Source organism: Amblyomma americanum, chromosome 4 (genome assembly GCF_052857255.1).
Source record: "Amblyomma americanum isolate KBUSLIRL-KWMA chromosome 4, ASM5285725v1, whole genome shotgun sequence".
Lineage (NCBI taxonomy): Eukaryota > Metazoa > Arthropoda > Arachnida > Ixodida > Ixodidae > Amblyomma > Amblyomma americanum.
Window position 1 is genome coordinate 81,927,813 of NC_135500.1, and position 18,944 is coordinate 81,946,756.

General features: G+C 45.4%; 1 protein-coding gene across 2 annotated transcripts in view; it reads left to right on the plus strand.

The window, feature by feature from the left end:
• Positions 1-1,002: 1,002 nt before the first annotated feature.
• The window catches only part of LOC144128084 (DNA mismatch repair protein Msh6-like), a 111,769-nt gene continuing 93,827 nt past the window's right edge, over positions 1,003-18,944 (plus strand). The window contains exons 1-4 of one of the 2 annotated variants that reach the window (XM_077661155.1): positions 1,003-1,936; positions 6,774-6,951; positions 9,960-10,117; positions 17,225-17,289. In XM_077661155.1, the coding sequence (XP_077517281.1) occupies positions 1,771-1,936; positions 6,774-6,951; positions 9,960-10,117; positions 17,225-17,289 (567 nt within the window). In that variant the 5' untranslated portion in view covers positions 1,003-1,770. The remainder of the gene's footprint in view (positions 1,937-6,773; positions 6,952-9,959; positions 10,118-17,224; positions 17,290-18,944) is intronic. The other variant, XM_077661157.1, reaches the window with a different exon arrangement.

Below are 18,944 nucleotides of genomic sequence, written 5' to 3' on the forward strand. Positions count from 1 at the left end.
TAATTCCACATATATGGGCATTCGCCCATTGAGCCCGTTTCACATGCAAGCGAAAACGCTGGCGAATCCTGTCGGCGCGGCGCAAAAACCTGTTTTGAGTTGTCACGGCAGCAAGCGGTGAGGTTCCAACAGATTGGAAATTTTCGCTCCGGCATGCCGCTCAGTCGCTTGCATGTGAACCAGCTTTTAAGGCGGGGCTTAAGCCTCCCTTCCAATTTTTATTCGTCAAAAGGGTCGAAGCACGTATGTTGCGGAGGGAGAGAGAGGGTTTATTGACGGAAAAATGAATATCTGGCCTGCTACTCTGCATTGGGGAAGGGGAAGAGGAGAAAAAGAGGGTCACGATGGGGGATGATGATGATGATGGGAGGTGGCAGATGAAAAAAAAAATTGTGGCTCCAATCCACACTGTGAAGGAGGTTGGACAGTGGGCAGCTGGTCCGAGAGATGGCGGATGGGCTTGCAGGCCGCCATCCTCCGGTCGGGGTGAGAAGCTGTAAAACGAATTGCGACATCACTTGAAGGTCCACACATGTGGCTCTTCAAAGAGTGAAACCAGAGACAAGTGAAATGTACTTATAATAGCCTTTATTGCTTCATAACGACATTCACAACTGCTTTATGATCAGTATGATTATACATTGAGATTTTCAGTTCTGACTGTAGAGATATTGTTTGCTAACGTTAAATTGATGCATAAACAATGAATGGTGGTTGGCTGAGTTCATTGGTGAAATGGTGTTCCCAATGTGGTTTTGATGCTTGTTTTCTGTTTTATCTTAACGAAAACGAGTACTGAGCTGTATGCATGCATAATTTCAAAGGAGATCTACCATTTATATATATTTTTATTTTGTTAGTTGTAATATTTTTAATTTGTATTTGTTTTTTTTTATATATACGATTTCTATGCTGTTGGGTACTTTTCGACTTGGAGTAGCATTCAGTTTTAGCCTAGCGTTTTTTGCTGACGACGTCGACGACACGAAAATTACCTTGGACGTAGAGCTTCGCTGTAAAAGACAAGGCACATTTTCCAACATTACAAACACGAGTCAAGGCCCGTGTCGCTGAGCGCCCGTGTTGCCTTTAGTTGTCCATCTCTCTGGCCAAGCGCCTAGTATCAAATCCTACGAGAGGAGCCTGCTGTCAAAAGCACGGTGGTCAAAAGACTTCAAAGTAGATGCTAACATGAGTCTTTCTCGAGCATATGCTGGGCACGCCACTAAAACATGCTCTACAGTCTCGAGCATGCCACATGTGGAACAGCCCGGGGAACATCCACGACCGGAGTTACCGCCACTCTTTCGCTAGCCTGCATATCGCTGCAACTTGAATAGAGGCTCGAGGCCACTTCGTAGACGAAGTGTGATAGAAAACAAAGTGGGAATGTTTGAAACGTGTAGAAATATTGGATCTTATTTCTTCAGAACATCTCGGGCAATCTCAGGTCATCAAGAGGAGATGATAGTTCAAATTTCGGTATTTTTACTGCTACAAAGCTAGAATGAAATTGTCTTTGTGGTACCACTTACTGCTTTTTTTAAAATCACAAATAGTTTTACAACAAAGATGAATGAACTGTACAAAGCAATGACAGATTCGGTTGGTAACCATGGTTTCGCGCGCTTTCATTGCCTTACATTCTGGGCGCGCGCTCTTGTTTTGCTGTTCTTGTCACCTGTTCGCTCAATAGAGGTAGTGCATTGGTAGTGCGAGGAGTCTGCGGTCGCTGTTCGCTCTTCGTCTCTTCCCAGCAAATTACGCGCGATGCCGAAGGAGAACACACTGTTCGCCTATTTCACCAAGGCCCCCAACCCCAAGGCAGCACCGACAAAAACAGACAGCGGGGCCTCGCCAGCAGTTAACGGCAAAGGCAAAAAGTCGGCTTCGCCAAAAGGGAAATCCATCACAAATGGGGCGTCGTCATCGAAAGGTCTCGTAGCGGGCTTTCAAATTATTTTTCGTCTGTTTGCGCGTGTCTTGTCATTTGCTTGCGGGCGGCACATTGAGTGTTCGTGCGTGAAAATTGTAAGAGGGGGGGGGGGGGGGGGGGGGTGCGCGATTTCTTCGTCCGGCTGTTCTACCGCCGGAGTGTCTCATCATTTCCTTGTGTATTATAAATACTCATCCTTTAGTTGATGCTGGGGGTTTGAGGAATGCGTTCTTATGCTTGCTGAACCATTCCTTTACGGTTGTCCGCGCATCAAAAGCACGTGTTTAGTACAGCGGTTGCTCAAGATGGAGTGCGTAGACCGTTGTTCTGATCGAGATATTGGAGACAGAAAAAGTCCGGAACCTAAATTCTGTGTGGTTCCTTCGCAGTGATTTTTAATAAAGATATCTGGAGGAAATGCGCTGAGGAAGTTTTAAGGAAACGCGCTTGTGGCGAAGAAAATGAATGCATCAAGTTGCTAGGATCGACGGACTGCGGTTCCGTGTAGTCGAAGTTAGACGTAGAGCAGCTAGCCACACATGCCACTTTTAATTTGCAAATTTAATAAGAACTGATGCTCTTTTTAATTCGTGAAATCAAGAAAGGAAAGTTGATTTCTTTTGCTTGGGTTTAACAGTTCGTGTTCAGCTTCTAACAGTGTGGCTACTCAAACGCCCAGTCGGAAAAAGGTACATTTTACTTTTTACTTGTTCTTGTGCGTCTCTTGCTACATTTAACAGGAACCATGTTTGGCCTTGGAAGTGGTGAGTTCGTTGAATGAGGGTGAACTTGCATAGCAGTGTATAGGAGACTTTTTATTATGTGTAGAGCAGTTGATTTCGGAAAATGAGCCGGATCTGTTCATTTTAGACAAATATAGGTGCCACTGCAGTGCTGCTTGCAATTGCAGCCATTCATATGCAACATTAGAGCACCACTAGGAACCTTGTGCATGTTGTATTTACTGCCAGTCATGTATTCCCATGATGCTGTAAGAGTGTAAAGCATGGTTTGGAGATTATAACTATCCAAAAAATATTCGGAGTAGCCTGTAATCTTACTGTGACTTTACTCACACTGACACCGACAGTGGCATCGAAAGGTTAAGTGAGGATTTGGCCTGAGGCTTCACAGAGAAAACAATCTAGCTCGCAGCTTAACTAGCAAAACAGATTGAGACAAGGTTTCCAACTGAGCTCAGCATAATTGATTATATAAGCATATTTTTAAGTTGTCAGGTTCACTCTTTTTTTGTACATGGCTTGCATCGACATCACAGCAGCTGCCATGCTGGTGAACCAGGAGCACTGTGAGAATGGGTGCGTTTCTATAATCCACTTATCGAAACCTGTTCTCACCATGAACTGCTGAAGATATGCCTGTTTCACCACCATGGTGCCTGTGACGTCAGGTGCAAGATATCTATTTTTCTACACAGTCTGAAACGTACATGATAGTGAAAATGAGGCATATTGAGCTTGGTGTGCAAGACAGAAAGTGCCTTTTACTTTGAAATCTACTGCAGAAAAAAAAAAAAATCTTCAGAGAATGTTTTACTACATTCGAATCAATGCGAAACCACGGATTTGTGCTACTTCGAAGACTACGACGGGTGGGCAGTGCCGCGGGACAGAGCGCATGATGTGCACTGGCAGTGCTATGCAATGATGGTGACATTCTTCAGTGACACTGCAGGCTTTTTGATCTTTCTTCTTTTCTAAACATTCATGATGCTACATGCATGAAGTTGCAGTCTTTCTGCCTTGCAGTGCTTCCTGTTGTCAGGGGAGAGGCCTTATTTGGCAGGCTTGTTTCTTCACCTCATCTTGCAATTAGATTGAAAGCTATACATGAATTATTACTTGTGTGCAGGTGTAGCCAGAATTGTGCCGAGAACACTTCGGCACTTGGACCTTCTTTATGCATTACATAGACAAAGTATGATGGTATCTACTGTGGTGGCTTAGTGGCTTTGGCGTTTGGCTGCTGATCCCAAGTTCACGGGTAGGATCCTGGCTGCAGCGGCCGTATTTCGATGGAAGTGAAATACAAAAGTGCTCATGTGCTGTGCAATGCTAGTGCACTTTAAAGAACCCTAGATGGAGTAAATTCATTCGGAGTCCTCCACTACAACATTCCTCATAGCCTGTGTGTCTTTTCGGGATGTTAAAACTCACAATCTACAAAAGTATGATGGTTCTTTAAAGTTTGTACATGAACATACCAGTAGCTTTTGCTAGCGTATGTATTAAGTGCTTCCTAGTTTGGGCTAGGAAGGGCATGAGAGGAGTTTGATCGTTGAAGTCTGTGCAATATTACGGCCATGACTGTACATTCATTACTTAAATGTACCAGCGCTGGATGTTTGTTGACAGCACAATGAGTGGCAGTTCTTAGACCAGGGGGAAGAAGAGTGGTTTGTTAGTGGCAGGTGCTATTAGGCACTATTAGCACATCACAAACCTGTCAATGTTCACACAGTATGCACATTGGAGTGCCAGCGTGACATAGGTGTGAAGGTCTTAGCGGAATTCAGTACTTTTAGGGATAGTATGCTTGTGCACAAGGCAAAAATTAAATACTCTAATAATTGAGTTCTGGAGTAACTTGGAGACATTATGTAATATTTGTGCACTTTAGGATTGGTTTAACCTGACAACAGTGCAAAAGATGTCTACATAGGGAATGAAGGAACACACAGGAAGAGGCCCTGAGTTATAAAAGAAAACCTAATGACAGAAGGCCTTGTGTGTATAATTGTTTGTTACAAAATGGCAGGTTTTGAGTGTTTTGGAATAAAATTATTTCTTCAAGAAGTGTCGTATGCATTGTGCATTGTAATGCAGCGAACTGTAGTTTATTACACTTCCAAACAAAAAAAAAGAAAATTTCAGAGTTGTATGTGCAAAACGCTTTGAAAATTTATTGCTCAAATATGTGCTGGCGACACAGGAAAAGAATACACGCAAAACAAAAATAAGCGGTTGCACTGAAACACGAAGTTGATTACAAAAATAAATACTGAAATACACAAACCTTTACACATGTTCTTAGCTACCATTCTTGTCAATTTCAGCATTGTACATAATACACTGCACTTTCCGTCATGGCCTTTCAAGTTAAAGGTCATGACTGCTGTGCCACTTGGAAAGGAAGTCACGTGAAGACATGAAACAGAGGTAAATCTGGCACGTGCTGCACATTACATTTGTTCTGGGTTCTGCTTTTGTTTTTTGATAGGAGAGCTTACAGTTCTTCCTTTTCTTCATTTTTTCCGGTTTGTGGCAAATAGGTTATGTGGAAAAAAGGTATGTGGCCTTCCTCAACATCATCATAAAGATCTACTGGCATATTTGGTAAAATATCTTCGCTATAGGTTCTGAAGACTTTAAAGCACAATATGAAGCACTGCCATCACTTAAAGAATTAATGCACGCAGCGCATAAAATACATGAGCACTAAAATGCAACTTGGATGCAAGCATGGGCCATGTCCTGGGCCTCTGAGACGAAGTCTTGCTGTCGGAACTGAAATTCGACCATTGAATATCATTGTCTAAACTCATCACTGCTACTCTCATAAGTATGAAAAAGAAAGACCGTATAGAGACGAGCTGAAGTGTGCAGTGCAGCCTTTAGCTTTTGAGGAGTGTACAGCAAAATGGATCCCATGATGACCGACAGACTCCACTACAGTGAAAGTTTCATTTTCCACAATGCTCGCTCACATTAAAAGCTAAAAAATGAACAGAACCAAAAATTTTTTTATAGAAATGAGCTAGATGGATGGCACAGCTGGTCCAGGGGCACTGATTTTTGGTCGCATGTTCAAAGCCTTGGATTATATGTTTGATATGGTGCAGTAGCGAAAGAGTTCAGTGTTAAGTCAGTGTTCTGTCCTGTAGGTTTCTTTTCTCTGTGTACTTGTCTTATGAGGTGTTAAGGTTTATGGATAACATGTCAACATGCCTTTGTCTGCCCAGTTTATAGCACATGTCATGGAATAGGATGCTTTTACAGCATGTTAGTGGTTATGCAAGAGATTAGTGGCGTTTACTCGGCTCATGATTGATTACCTTTGTCCCGTCTATCTTGTCGCACGTGTCCCATCTCCCTTTATGTGCTGTGTGTTGCACTACAAAGTAATCCATAGCACGGCATAAAAAAACAAAAAAACATAAGGGCTTTACAGTGAGCATAAAAGAATGCATATTTACATTTTGTGTCAGTGACTTGCATGTGCCTGCTCTTACAAATGCCCAAGGTCACCTTGGAGACCTCTGAGTTTTTTACAGAGCAATGCTGGCAGTGTGGTAGCATGGTCATATGTAAGCCATGTGCTGACACCTACAGTGCACTACTTCAGGGGAGTTGAAATTATAAAATAAGACTGTTCAGAAGTGGAAACATTGTTCTCCGGCAAACTTTGACAATGTTGCTGACATGGTGAAGCTTGTCAACTTCTGGTAACTGGAAATTTCGAGGACTGTCCTCATACTTTTCGCATTTCTTGCGAAATTTATTTTTACCAAGATGAATTTGTTTGATGTTTTTAAATGAGTGCAAATGCTCGCTAGTGTGTTTGTTAATCTGTTTTGTTATCAGCGTCCGTGGTGAAATGCATTTACAGTAGGAAGTTTGTAGTTGTACTATCAGCTGGTGCTTATCCATTTGCCGCCATCAGCACGTCCGGCTATGTGACATTATTTTATCATCAGCTCATACTTGCACCAGTAAAGGGTTTTCTTTCACACATACTCTTGCCCTTTGTAAAAAAATTAATCGTGTCAGAAGAACTGCATTCCAGGTTTTTATTTTCGCTGTTGGTCGTCATGCAGGAGGGGCACCCTGTCTCCATGACTTGGTCTGGGCCAAGCTAGAGGGCCACCCCTACTGGCCAGCCCTGGTGACAGCACCACCATCAGGAGGAGCCTTTGTGAAGGATCGTGCCAAGCAGCCATCAGTCCATGTCCGATTCTTTGACTCACCCCCGTCTCGGGCATGGGTTAAGATCAGGTAAGCGTTCATTCTTCTCCTGCGAGCACAAGGTCCGTTGCCCTGCGAAGTTATCAACAGATTCCTGTTTGCTAGGGGTGTGCGAATATTCAAAAATTTCAAATAGCAAATCAAATATTCTTCTGTTCGATTATTAGAAGGAATCAAATAGTGCACAGTCGACTCTAAACGGAACCTCAAGGGACCAGGAAAATATGTTCCATTTATCTGGAGTTACATTTAATGAGAGAATGAGCAGAATGGCAGATTATGAGCACAAACTTGATATAAAATTTTCATTTTGCAGTTGCTCTTGAGCCTGTGAAGTACAGTGGAAAAACCACTTGCAGTAGTGAAGAAAGGTTTTACATTTGTTTATTTTAGCTCTTGCAGCTACTCTTTCTGAATGGTATTATACTCACACATGAGAAGTTGCACAGGAACAGTTCTGAACATTGCTGTCACTGAAGGGGTCTTCTGCCTGTACTGAAAAAGAGAAACCAGATAACAGTGATGCGTACCACGATGGCATTGAGCTTTCCCAACTACTGTATTCACCTAAGTTTAACGCGCTTTTATATTTTTTTTAATGAAAACCAATCTCGGAACGGCATGCGCATTAAGCCTTTTTCACATGCAAGCAGAAACGCTCACGATTTCCGCCACTGCAGTGCAAAGACCTGTTTCTGGCGGCCGCAGCGGTTCGAGCGGCCGAAGTGACAAGGTTCCAGCAAGTTGGAAATTTTTTGCGGAAAACACTCTATTTGCTCGGTTGCCTGCACGTGAAACAGCCTTTACAGTTGGATACAAAATCGAAACCATGCTGCGACCAGCCCCAGCGTCGTTGCTATCACAATATGGTGTTAGGCTTCTGTTGGCATGTCGGGAGAAGCTTTTCTGTAGGCATAATTGGCATCTTGGTGATGTTAAGCCTGGCTGTGTATATATTGCCACGTAAAAGTCAACCTATTTTCACAAAAATGACCACTCGAAATTTGGTGGGCGAGCCACGGGTTCTCTGTACGCATGCTTTGTACCAGTGCCCGCTCCCATCAGGATGCATTGAGTTCCATGTGTTGGAAAAAAAGAAGTAGTTACAGTTTTGTTCCGCTGACGAAAATTCGAGCTGCGCTTCATCTGCTCGCTCGCCATGGCGGTCACTTTCCCCAGACTAGCAGTACGTAGCATGAGAGAACACTTCCAGTTAGCGGCTTCACATTTGGTAACCTCGGAGACCAGGGTGCGTGTCGGGCTGGGATCCAGAACTGCCGGAAGGCTGGTTTGCTGCTTACCAGGCTAGTCAGCCGTGCCACACGCGAGTATGGAAATCATAAAAGGCGTACCTTGCTATTGTCTTTGACCTGTGTTTGCCTGCAACTGCATGCCTTGCAATTGCGTTGTTACGGGTATGCTGCTTACATGTGCACGTGCTGCGACGACAGTGAAGGATCGTCAAGAGAGCGACGAGCAACGTGAAAGCAGACATGAAGAAACTGTGCTTTTCTATTTTCTCGAAAATGAAAATTGCCTGCTTGCGGGGTCAGGGACGCATCAGAATCGGGCAGTTTATTTCTGTGGTTGCAGTTTCGGTTCTGTTTCTAGTTCGTTTATCCGATGGTGGGAAAATTTTGGTTGTGATTAATGAGATTTTTTTTTTTCACGCTGCCTTAATGCAAAGCAAGCCTGAAGCTGGGGTTATGTTGATGTGGAAATTCTGTTTAACTCGAGATTTTTATCGAGATTCTACTGTATGTTTAAAATTACTTGAAAGGAATCAGGTATGTTCTCAACTGTTCAAATGACTGGCACGAGGTTCGAATAAGGTCTGCCGTATTTTTCTTGGGTGACTGTGTGCCCACACCGTCGCTGCGTGCCGTCCTGCCGCGATCAGTATGTGCGGGATGAAGGATTCAGAGCCACGAGACAGTCCATTCATTTGGTGCGCATTCACAATGCTCACACATGCCATTTAAGACTGGACAGCACAGAGGGGCTCAGGCAAATGCAGTGAACCCTGTGTTGATGCCCAATCTCTGAGGCCATCGTTCATATGTATCTGTCATCTGTCTCATGACCTGAGCTGTGGCTGTGGTTTATTCTCTTTTGTCATAAATAGCAAAAGGTAATTTTCCTACGCGCATAACTGGGCAATCATAGTTAAAAAGCTGACTTTGTGTTTTAACCCCTTAGTAGAGATTAGTAGTATTGTCTTTAACAGTTACAGCTTTAACTTCATAACTTATAGGACCGTACCGCAGCAGCATCGCTGGGCTTGAGTGTTTCGTACAACTGCTCAAATTGTACGAATAACCACTCAAGTAGCGAATATCAGTACAGCAGAATATCGATCATATGAATCTCACGGGGTCACGAAAAATATTCGCATCATCCAGAATGAACAAAATTCATATGTAGAATTTGCGCAGAATTTTTTGCTGACGGGGTTTACTTATGGCCTTGCGCCACCACTCACTGCTCGTGGCGTGTGCCGCACGACTGGAGATTGTGGCGTCGGCAATGTACGGGCTCATAACTTGCGATGCGCTCCTCGGGACTAGTGGTCTCGGCGTTGTTGATGTATGGGCAACAAGTACTTGGTGCTCGAGGGTGCGGTCGTGGTTTGCACATTCATGTCATCCGCAGTGAGGCGGGGAGTTGTCTGTAACATCCGAATTTCGGTCCATTGCACACAGGGCATTCTGGCTAGAGCATTTTACGAATTCGTATCAACCACGATCGTATTATTGACATTCTACTGTACGGTATGATTATTCGCACGAATATTGAGTATTAGTAAGAATATTCTATTCATATTCTATTTCGTTCTGTCTTTATCCAATTCGTATTCTACTCGGTAGTGAAACTACACTATTTGTATTCAATTAGACTTGGAAAAAGTAATATTCGCACACCCCTACTGTTTGCCTTTAGAAACACAGCGCATTGTAGGGTTTTATTGCCTCTTAAAACATAACGGTCTACAGTTCTGTCACTGCTTGTGTGCATGTCCTGCCCTTTGATGTACGCAGGCTGACCAAGCCCTTCAAGGGTGCTCGCCATCCTGAGGTTCCTGCACAGTTGTTCAAGGCTGGTTGGACCAAAGGAGTGGAGCAGGCAGAGAAAGCACTCTCCCTTGACCCAGATGATCGGGCTTTGCTGTTTCCCACAGATGAAGACGACGAGGAAGGTCTGTAGAGTTTCCACTTGCCCAGCTTTGTAGGGTGCTCCCAGCACACATGCTCTTGTCACTTTGCACTCTCTGGCATGCTCAGCCAAGTGCTCGCAGGGGCTCGTCTTAGTAGTTCACTAAGATTTTGCTGGAGTGGGGACTGATACTGTGACTGTTTGTGTCAAGAATATGTGGTACTATATGTTTAGTCAGTTGTTGCTATATTTTGTACCCAAGCCGTGTTCAAAGGTGCCCAAAGCTTTGCCGGCATGCTGCACACAGACCGTGCTGAATCAGTGCCTTGCTCAGCTTGTGCATGAGCATCTTTATTACAGTTGGAACTCGATTTGAGAAATGTGAAATTGTGGAATGTGAAATTGTGAAATGTGAACATGTACATACTAGCAAAATTAATTTTACAGACTAGCGTGGGCTGCTAAATCACTCTTTGGGGAGCTTTTCCTTATGAATTATTAGCCGCCACTGTGGCTCAGTGGTTGTGGCGCTTGGCTGCTGTTTCAAAAGACACGGGTTCGATCCCGACCGCAGCGGTAGAATTTCGATGGAGGCGAGATTCTAGAGGCCCATCTGCTTTGTGATGCCATTGCGCGTTAAAGAAAATCATGTGGTCGAAATTTCCGGAGCTCTTCACTATGGCGTCCCTCATAGCCTGTGTTGCTTTGGGACGTTAAACCCCGATAAACCAAACCAAACCTTATAAATTAGGTAGGGAAAGGGAGGGGAAAAAGTGCACAAGATGCCTTCATGTGCATGTTGATAGTAAAAATAATGCACAATGAAGTCATGATCAGTTGTTATTGCCAGCCTTAAAATATTACAAAGGAGTGGACGTGTTCACTCACTCACATGGACATACTTTATGGGTATACATATTTCATGGAGGTCATTTCATGTGATCACAGGTGATGAAGCTTTGCATCATGAAAGGTCAAAGGTCTTTTCCCATCGCATGACAGCTGCATATGTGTAATCATGTATATGTGTGCACAGCACATAATGCCATAAGCAGTTGTGTATCCATATGGTGAAGCCGACGTTTGCACTGATGCTTTTGCACGTTGGTTCATATGTAGCAGACAAAAATTCTGGAGATGATCATGTTTTTGAACTTTTCAAAAATTTCAGTTTCATGAAATTTTGGGCAGGTGGACTTTCTATTGGTGTGTTTAAGTTATATTTCTCTAGGTATGACAGGGTGAGCTTGGAAGAAGGCAATGATAGTGTCCTCGTGCAGGTGATTTGTTAGCAAGAACAGGCCTTTAAATCTTCTTCGATTACAAGGTGGCCCCGTCTTGACATTGGCATAATATGCATGCTTGTGCGTATTGTGTTGATTGGGGGGATTTTTGCCTGCGAAGGAGCTCCACTTCTGTACTTACTCATACGAGCTGGAGACTGCCCAGGAGGTGAAGTTTGGCCTAGTGCAAGTTGAATGGTGTTAGTGTGCATGCTGCAGCTTACCAACTCTGTCTACTATTTCGTGGCTCTACTACAAAAACTGTTGGGAGGAAATGGTTTCTCGCTTGATCCAAGATGGCAATAGGACAGTCATGGGAATGAAATAGGATAGGATAGGATGGGATGGGAATATGATAGATGGGACAGTCCTCTCAGACTTAAGTCCTTAGCTGTAGGACTCAGAAACTGGCCTTTGTATTCTGTGAGTCTTGTGGAAGTGGGAGTGACATCTTGGAGCACATTCGTTACGGGGCTTCTCTGTATGGCTGTATTAGATGCTTGGAGGAAGTTGAAAGGTTGCAACCTTACTTGTCTGTCTGGTGCAGTGTAGAATGAGATACTACCACTGTGGCCAGAGGGTCTCCTTTGGCTTAGCTTATGGTGGATCTTGTTCTGTTTACGTAGTTGCAGAACCAAACAAAGACCTACCAAAACATGTGGAGTATGCTAGAAGGCTCTCTAGCAGCCACTAATAATGAGACCTGCAACCAGAAGCATATTGATGACTCCATGTCTGCTACTCACTGTGAGGAACATCTAAATTCATGGTGTCCTCTTCATTCGCATCTGAAACTGGCGAATAGCCAACCGCTAGAAAAATATTTGCTTTAAATACATAGTAGCACTTAGAGCCCCATACCATATTTTCTTGCTTAATTTGAGCACCTCTAATTTATTGCCCGGGGTTTAAAAAAATTTACTCACATATATTAGGCTACTTGCTGTGCCAGACCACCACTGTGTGCACACTGGTTTGCGAGAGGCAGGCTTGGGAAGATTGCAGGGTCCGCGTCACCCTGTGCAGCTGTGAAAGGTGTGAGTGTTGAGGGGACGAATTGCGTGCTGCTTACCTGGTTCGCTCGCGCTGCCAGTCCTTTCCCTGATGAACGACTGAAAGAACAATGTTCCGGTAACGTTGCCAGAATCTGAGGCCACCAAACCATTTGCTGCTTTGTTTGCCGTTAGTCAACCAGGCTGCACGTGAGGGTGTTGTTTTATTGCCTTTTGTCTCCATTTATGTCTGGCTGCTGGCTGCGCGATCATATCATTGCGCGTTTATTGCTTTGAGCTGCGCATGCGCCATCATACCGTCCTGTGGAGAACTGCTAAACGTGGGGAGGGGCAGGAGGAGGTATGGTTCTTATAGTTGAAGTCACTTTCTTTGTCTTTTGCTAATGAGCGGTGGAAGCTGGTGGGGTTGATTTTAGAGTATATATTGTGCGTTATGTTCTTTGTACCGTTTTTAGGATTCTGCCAAAAGAAAAAACGAAAGGGAAAAATCCTTCGTTGCTGCTGGTTTAAAACAAAAAAAAACTTTTCGTGAGGAAGCAGGAGTTGCACAAGTGTTGAAATTGATGTACTGTTTTTGAACAGTGAATGTGATGCTGACTATGAGGACCCAGATCTTTTAGATGACATGCAAACTGTTGACTGTGACAGCGATTATCAAGGTGAGGAATCGTACTCAAGAGTCCTAGCCTGACTGTTAAGACAATGGTTCAGCGCCAGCTTCAAAAGCTTCAAGGAAAGACAAAATTCTTCTGTGTAATGGATTCGTCTATTTACAACCACTACGTACACTACCAACGAGTGACTAAAGAAAAAATTATGCTAGATGAGCTGGACAACTGAACCTACCGTATAAACGCATGTAAGGGCCGCACTTCCCAGATTCGGGGGGGGGGGGGGGGGGGGGGGGGCAAATTTTGGGGTGCGGCCCATACACGCGATTTCCGGAAAAAAAAATTTTTTTTTCAAGTGAAAGCAAACCAATCTGGAATGCGCGGCATTTATTTACCGTTCAGGCATCACTCACGGACTCTTCAGACTCCGAGTTGGTGCTGTGTTCAGGTAAATGTTCAGCCCACAGAAAGTAGTCTTCGGTCCCGTCTAAACTGTTTGAAATTCCGGTCACTTTTAAACTCCGGGTTACAATGTCGGTCAACACGGACTTCCACGCGGACAAAATCCATCCAAGCAAAGTCGCGAGCGGTGCCCTCTTAAGCCGCCCTGTCGGCGTCTCGGCGTGATTGCCGTTGGCCATCCATTCCGAATACTGCCTTCGAAATTCAACCTTAAAAGGCCGATTGACACTTACATCCAGGGGTTGCAGCATGCCGGTGAGGCCGCCCGGTATCACGGCCATGTCTGTGCGGATACCGTGCAGGCGTTCCTTAACCCTACCCGTCAAGTGACCGCGGAAGCTGTCCAAGACGAGGGGCGATCGTCGGGCCAGCATGGCGCCTGGGCGCTTCTCCCATACGCTTTTTACCCAGTCGAGCACAAGCTCATCGTCCATCCAGCCCTTTTCTTGGGCGCGAACTACAATTCCCTTGGGGAAAATGCCTTTAGGAATCGTTTTTCTTTTCAGGATGACATAGGGGGGCAGCTTCCGCCCGTCCGCTGTGACGCACAGCATAACGGTACACCATTGGCGCTCCCCGCCGGTTGTCCGCACGAAAACACTCTTCTTTCCTTTCAGTTCAACTGTGCAGCTCTCGGGACAGTCGAGCCTCACGAGGGTCTGGTCGGCATTCGCTATCTGCGAAAATATATAGTTGTGCTCACGATGCAGACCGATGACATACTTCTGAAAGCTGAGCACCTTGTCGGTGGAGTCTGGGGGGCAGCCGCTGGCACAGCGTGGTCCTTCGCCGAAATGATAGGCCCTTCCTCTTCAGAAATCTTCGTACCCAGCCGGCACTAGCCTTGAAGTCCTCGTGCGGTATGCTTTTAGCACGCGCCAAGGCTTGTGCCCTCACGCGCAGCATGTCCGTTGTCAACGCGTAGCCGTTGTTCCGCACTTCCATTGAATAGCATAGCAGCTCTTCAGGAAATTTGCATGGCTTGCCTCGGAAAGCGCGCTTTTTGGAGCTGGTATTCTTCAACGCATCCCTTTGTCCGCACCACCGCTGGACACACTTCTCGTCCACGTCAAATTTTCTGCCCGCGGCACACTTGCCGTGTTCGAGAGCGAACTCCACTACTTTCAGTTTAAAGCCCGCCGCGTAGCTGTTGAGGTGCTTGCCCATCGTGCAACAGTGACAATGCTTGGAGGCAGTTCATGAAAAAGTGAAGAACGAAAGCGCACGAGAGCAACAACTATGCCGAGCGACCACGCTAACATAACCACCAAAAAACGCATGCTTTGACAGCCAGAGCAGAACAAAGTTAGACCTGGCGATACCGATGCCAATACGGATAGCGGAAGTACAGTAGCAGAAGCTCGCGGCAGAAGAAAAGATGATGATGACCCGCGGCCTCGAGCGCCATCCATGGGCGGCACCTCGAAGCTCCTGTGCGCATGTATTTCGAAGGCTATTCTTGCGTGTTTCCTGGAAAGTTTGGGTGCGGCCCTTACACGGATTTTTTTTTTTTTTTTCAAATATTTCCTTTGGGAATACAGGGTGCGGCCCTGTCAGCCCACTCAAAACTAGTCAAACGGGCAATTGTAAAATCTTGCTTTTGCAGTGCTCTTACGAAATCATGCGAGCATCGACTGGATTATGCATTTGCCCTTACACGCGTTTATACGGTAATAATAATAATAATAATTGGTTTTTGGGGAAAGGAAATGGCACAGTATCTGTCTCATATGCACCGTAAGGGAAGGGATAAAGGAGGGAGTGAAAGAAGAAAGGAAGAAAGAGGTGCGGTGGAGGGCTCCGGAATAATTTCGACCACCTGGGGATCTTTAACATGCACTGACATGGCACAGCACACAGGTGCCTTAGCATTTTTCCTCCATAAAAACGCAGCCGCCGCGGTTGGGTTCGAACCCGGGAACTCCGGATCAGTAGCCGAGCACCCTAACCACTGAGCCACCGCAGCGGGTGGACAACTGAACTTGTTGAAAAGATTGTTGAAGAGGCTGTGTTGCCTGGATACGACCGAAGGGGAAAAGTAACTGAAGTTTTATCCCCACTACATCTTGAGGCTTGTCAGCCTGAAGCTCACTGAATGCTTCCCAGTGTTGTCAGGCAGAGCCGCCCAGCGTTTAGGCGTTTACTGGGCAGAGCCAAGGGCAAAGAGTGGAGAGCCAACGCAACGGCAAAAAATGCAACATCACACTTAACCTGTCTTATTGCTTCAAGATTATCCACACGCAAAAAAAATGTCTAGGTTCTCAAGTAAGTGTGCACTTTGGCTGTTGAATAAAAAAAAAAATACCACGCTGCAAATTGCTGCAGCGCAAGTTATTGGCAATTCTTTTGTCACCTCTTCGCACACTTTAGCGTGTGCTCCCAAACACCCTTAGAGCGGGGGGGGGGGGGGTAGCGGTCTCGGTCACAAAGGAGATGCCCTTGACTCAGCGTGGCAAGCTCATCCGGAGACCAGTTACCAAGTGATAAGGGGTGTGGTCGTTTGGTGCCCAGCTTTTATCGGTCGTGAGCCAGAGAATCAGCCAGCCAAAGGTTCATTAACAAAACAAAGTTGATACAGCAAAGAGACGATACAGAGGATTTCACAATCACTCGTACGAGCTCATAGAAAGTGATTTACAATACAATGCAACTCGTGCAAAGTAACACTGGAAAGAGATTACAATACAACAAAAGCTTTGCACCTAAAGTGCACTAATAATGCATAAAGTGCACTAAGTGCACAAGAGAGAGACAAGCAAACAGAACACAATTTGTTCACCGGGCACTGCTACAGTCCGACTACTTGAGGAACACGACAGAGCTTTCCCACAGGTTGGCGCACGCTGCCTTGCTGGTCCGTGGCTGGGCGAGTGGTGTTCTCCCGGGAGTCGAGCAGGCGCGCTTCTCTGAAGCTTAAACGGCGGCTCGGGCTAACAGACAACTGTCAACACCCTTAATTTATAGTTGCACTCCGCATCTGTTTGTTCTTCGTGCCAATGCAGGGCGTACATACACACAGTATGAACCGTACAATTTCCTTCTCCTTCTCACGCTGGGCATGTGACCCCATTGGTCAAGTGTGGAAACCGGATTCGAGAACTTTCCATGTCCTTCTCGCAATGCGCAGTCGTCGACTCGAGAGAAAAGGGGAGAGGGCATTACTTAGCGCAGTCAAGGCTACTCCCTCTCTGTCGACAATGGCTAGAATGTACTCCAACCTTCTGGAACAATCGACGGCTCGCGCAGGCATGTTTCCTTTGGTTTTGCGCCAGTGAGCAAAGTGGAAAGGGCAGCAGCACACACAAGGTTACGCGCTGTCCAGAGTTCCTTCTGCACTGTTCATTTCCTCTACGGTGAGCGCGGGCGTGATTGCTTCTACGCTGCGCCGTTTTCTTCGAATATGCGCCGAATTTTGTGACACCTTTTCAGGCACCCTGGCCACACTGTGCCCCCAAAACAAGGTGGCTCAGAATGCTGTGCAGGGGACTCGGACAAAGCGGGGGAAATGAATGGTTTAACACTGGCTGTAATGGCGACTCTGTTTGTGCACTAATGGAAGCGCAAGCTTTTTTGGGATGTAAAGGCTGCTGCCAAGTGCAGCACACAACACTGCTGCTTTATTTTTCAACTCGCTTCTCACTGTTTATAGCTCTCCAGTGAGGTTCAGCTGTATTCCAGTGATGACACTGTCGCTTTCTTCTTTGCTGTGGGGCAGGGTGAAAAATATGAGAGCTTTTTTAGCCTCTTGGTTGTTATAGAAATTTTATTCTCTGTTTTTCAGCTGAAGACAGCGGTGGAGAAGAGGAGGTGGATGATGAAGAGGAGGAGGAAGAGGGAGGTGATGAGGTGGGTGTGACCTTCCACTGAGCTGTCTCTGACAGCCCGCTATGTGGTTGTGTTTCCGTTGCATCCTTTACTGACGGACGCATGCGTGCTTGGATGCGTAACGCAGTTGGTTTATGCAGTAAAAGCTTGTTAATTCGAACATAAGTGAATACGAACCGACAGCCAGATCCTGGCTCAGCCCTGTGTATTTCAGTGAGGCAAAACTCCCGATAATTCGAACAAATCGACATCCGCAACAGTTAATTCTAACTAGGGGCCCTTGGCTGACACCGCTCCTCATAGATAGAAGTCTTCCCATAGCGAGTAGAACTCTCCGCAGATTTACTAGAGGTGGAAAACAATGAAAAAGAAAAAAAAAACGAGCACAAGCTTCGGTGCATGCCATAGCTGTTTTTTTTTTTTTTTTGCGGCCGGAGCACTCGCCTATGCCTTCACTGCTCCAGCTCAAGCTGCTCCAGGTTTTTGTTGTGCCGCAGTCGCTGGGCTGTGGTCATGTGGTGTATACAACACCGTTTTTCGCCGCAATGATGCTTTTGTGCATGCTACTTCTCTGCCGATGAGAAATCAGACGTTGCGCTGGAGTGCTTAGGCAAGCTACAAAGGATGCTCTTGAAGCCCTGGCAGAAGAAACATAAGCAAATGCACATCACTGATTACTTTTAATTTGGACAACCCTTCCCTGTAAATAAACATGTTTTGGATCATAAATGATGTCATATATTTCAGCGCTAAAGCTCGTTGCTCACATGAATGCATTCTGGCACTTGTTTCTGCCACAGAACTGCCCGATCACTTCATTTCATTAGTCATTCGGACGGTACGATTATTTTAATTCTCAGAATCGCCCGCCACAAATGTGTAGTAGTGCCTAGCTTGCGATAATGAGTCTGTAGTCGGATACAACTCAGGAACGAAGCAGCATATGCCCCTCAAAGGAGGCTCTCCAGCCAATGGTGTTGATGATTTTCATGATGCTGCGGTTAATACAATTAAGCCGTGGATATTTCCCATTCATTGCCACCCCCTGTGATTTCGCGCTAGCAGATCCAAGGGGATCGATCAAGGGGGAGAATCTGTCAACACAATTAGCTGGAAGGGCTCCTTTGAGCGCATTTGCCGCTTCGTTCTTGTGTTGTATCTGACTTAGATGTGGCTGCTTTGGGTTCTGCCTGCGTTGTGGGGCGTGATTGCTGTTCGTTCTAGCGCCCATTCAATAATTCGAACTCTGCTTAATTCGAAGAATTGATGAACTTTTACTGTATGGTGAACTTGTAGCTGCAGAGAAAGCCTCTCAGCCGTTCTGAACTTGGCACACAAAATGAAAGAGAAAGAAACAGAAGTTCATTCTTTGCATACTAAAAAAGCAGAACCCCTTTACTTCTGCACATGTCGGGAAATATTTCATATTGCACAAAAGCTGCAGGAAATTTTCAGATTGGGTAGGTTTTCGAATGCATTGAATAAATATGTTAATTAAAACTTGCTCAATTTAAACTTCCAGTTTATGCCGCTTTTCCCCATCACCATCAATTTGGCCAAAAAGGCTCCCTTATTTAAATTTGAATTCCACAACGTAATATAAACAGATTTTCAAATCCCATCAAGTTCAAATTATTGAGAGTTTACTAGGTCTGAAATAGAGCGAAAGGGGGAAA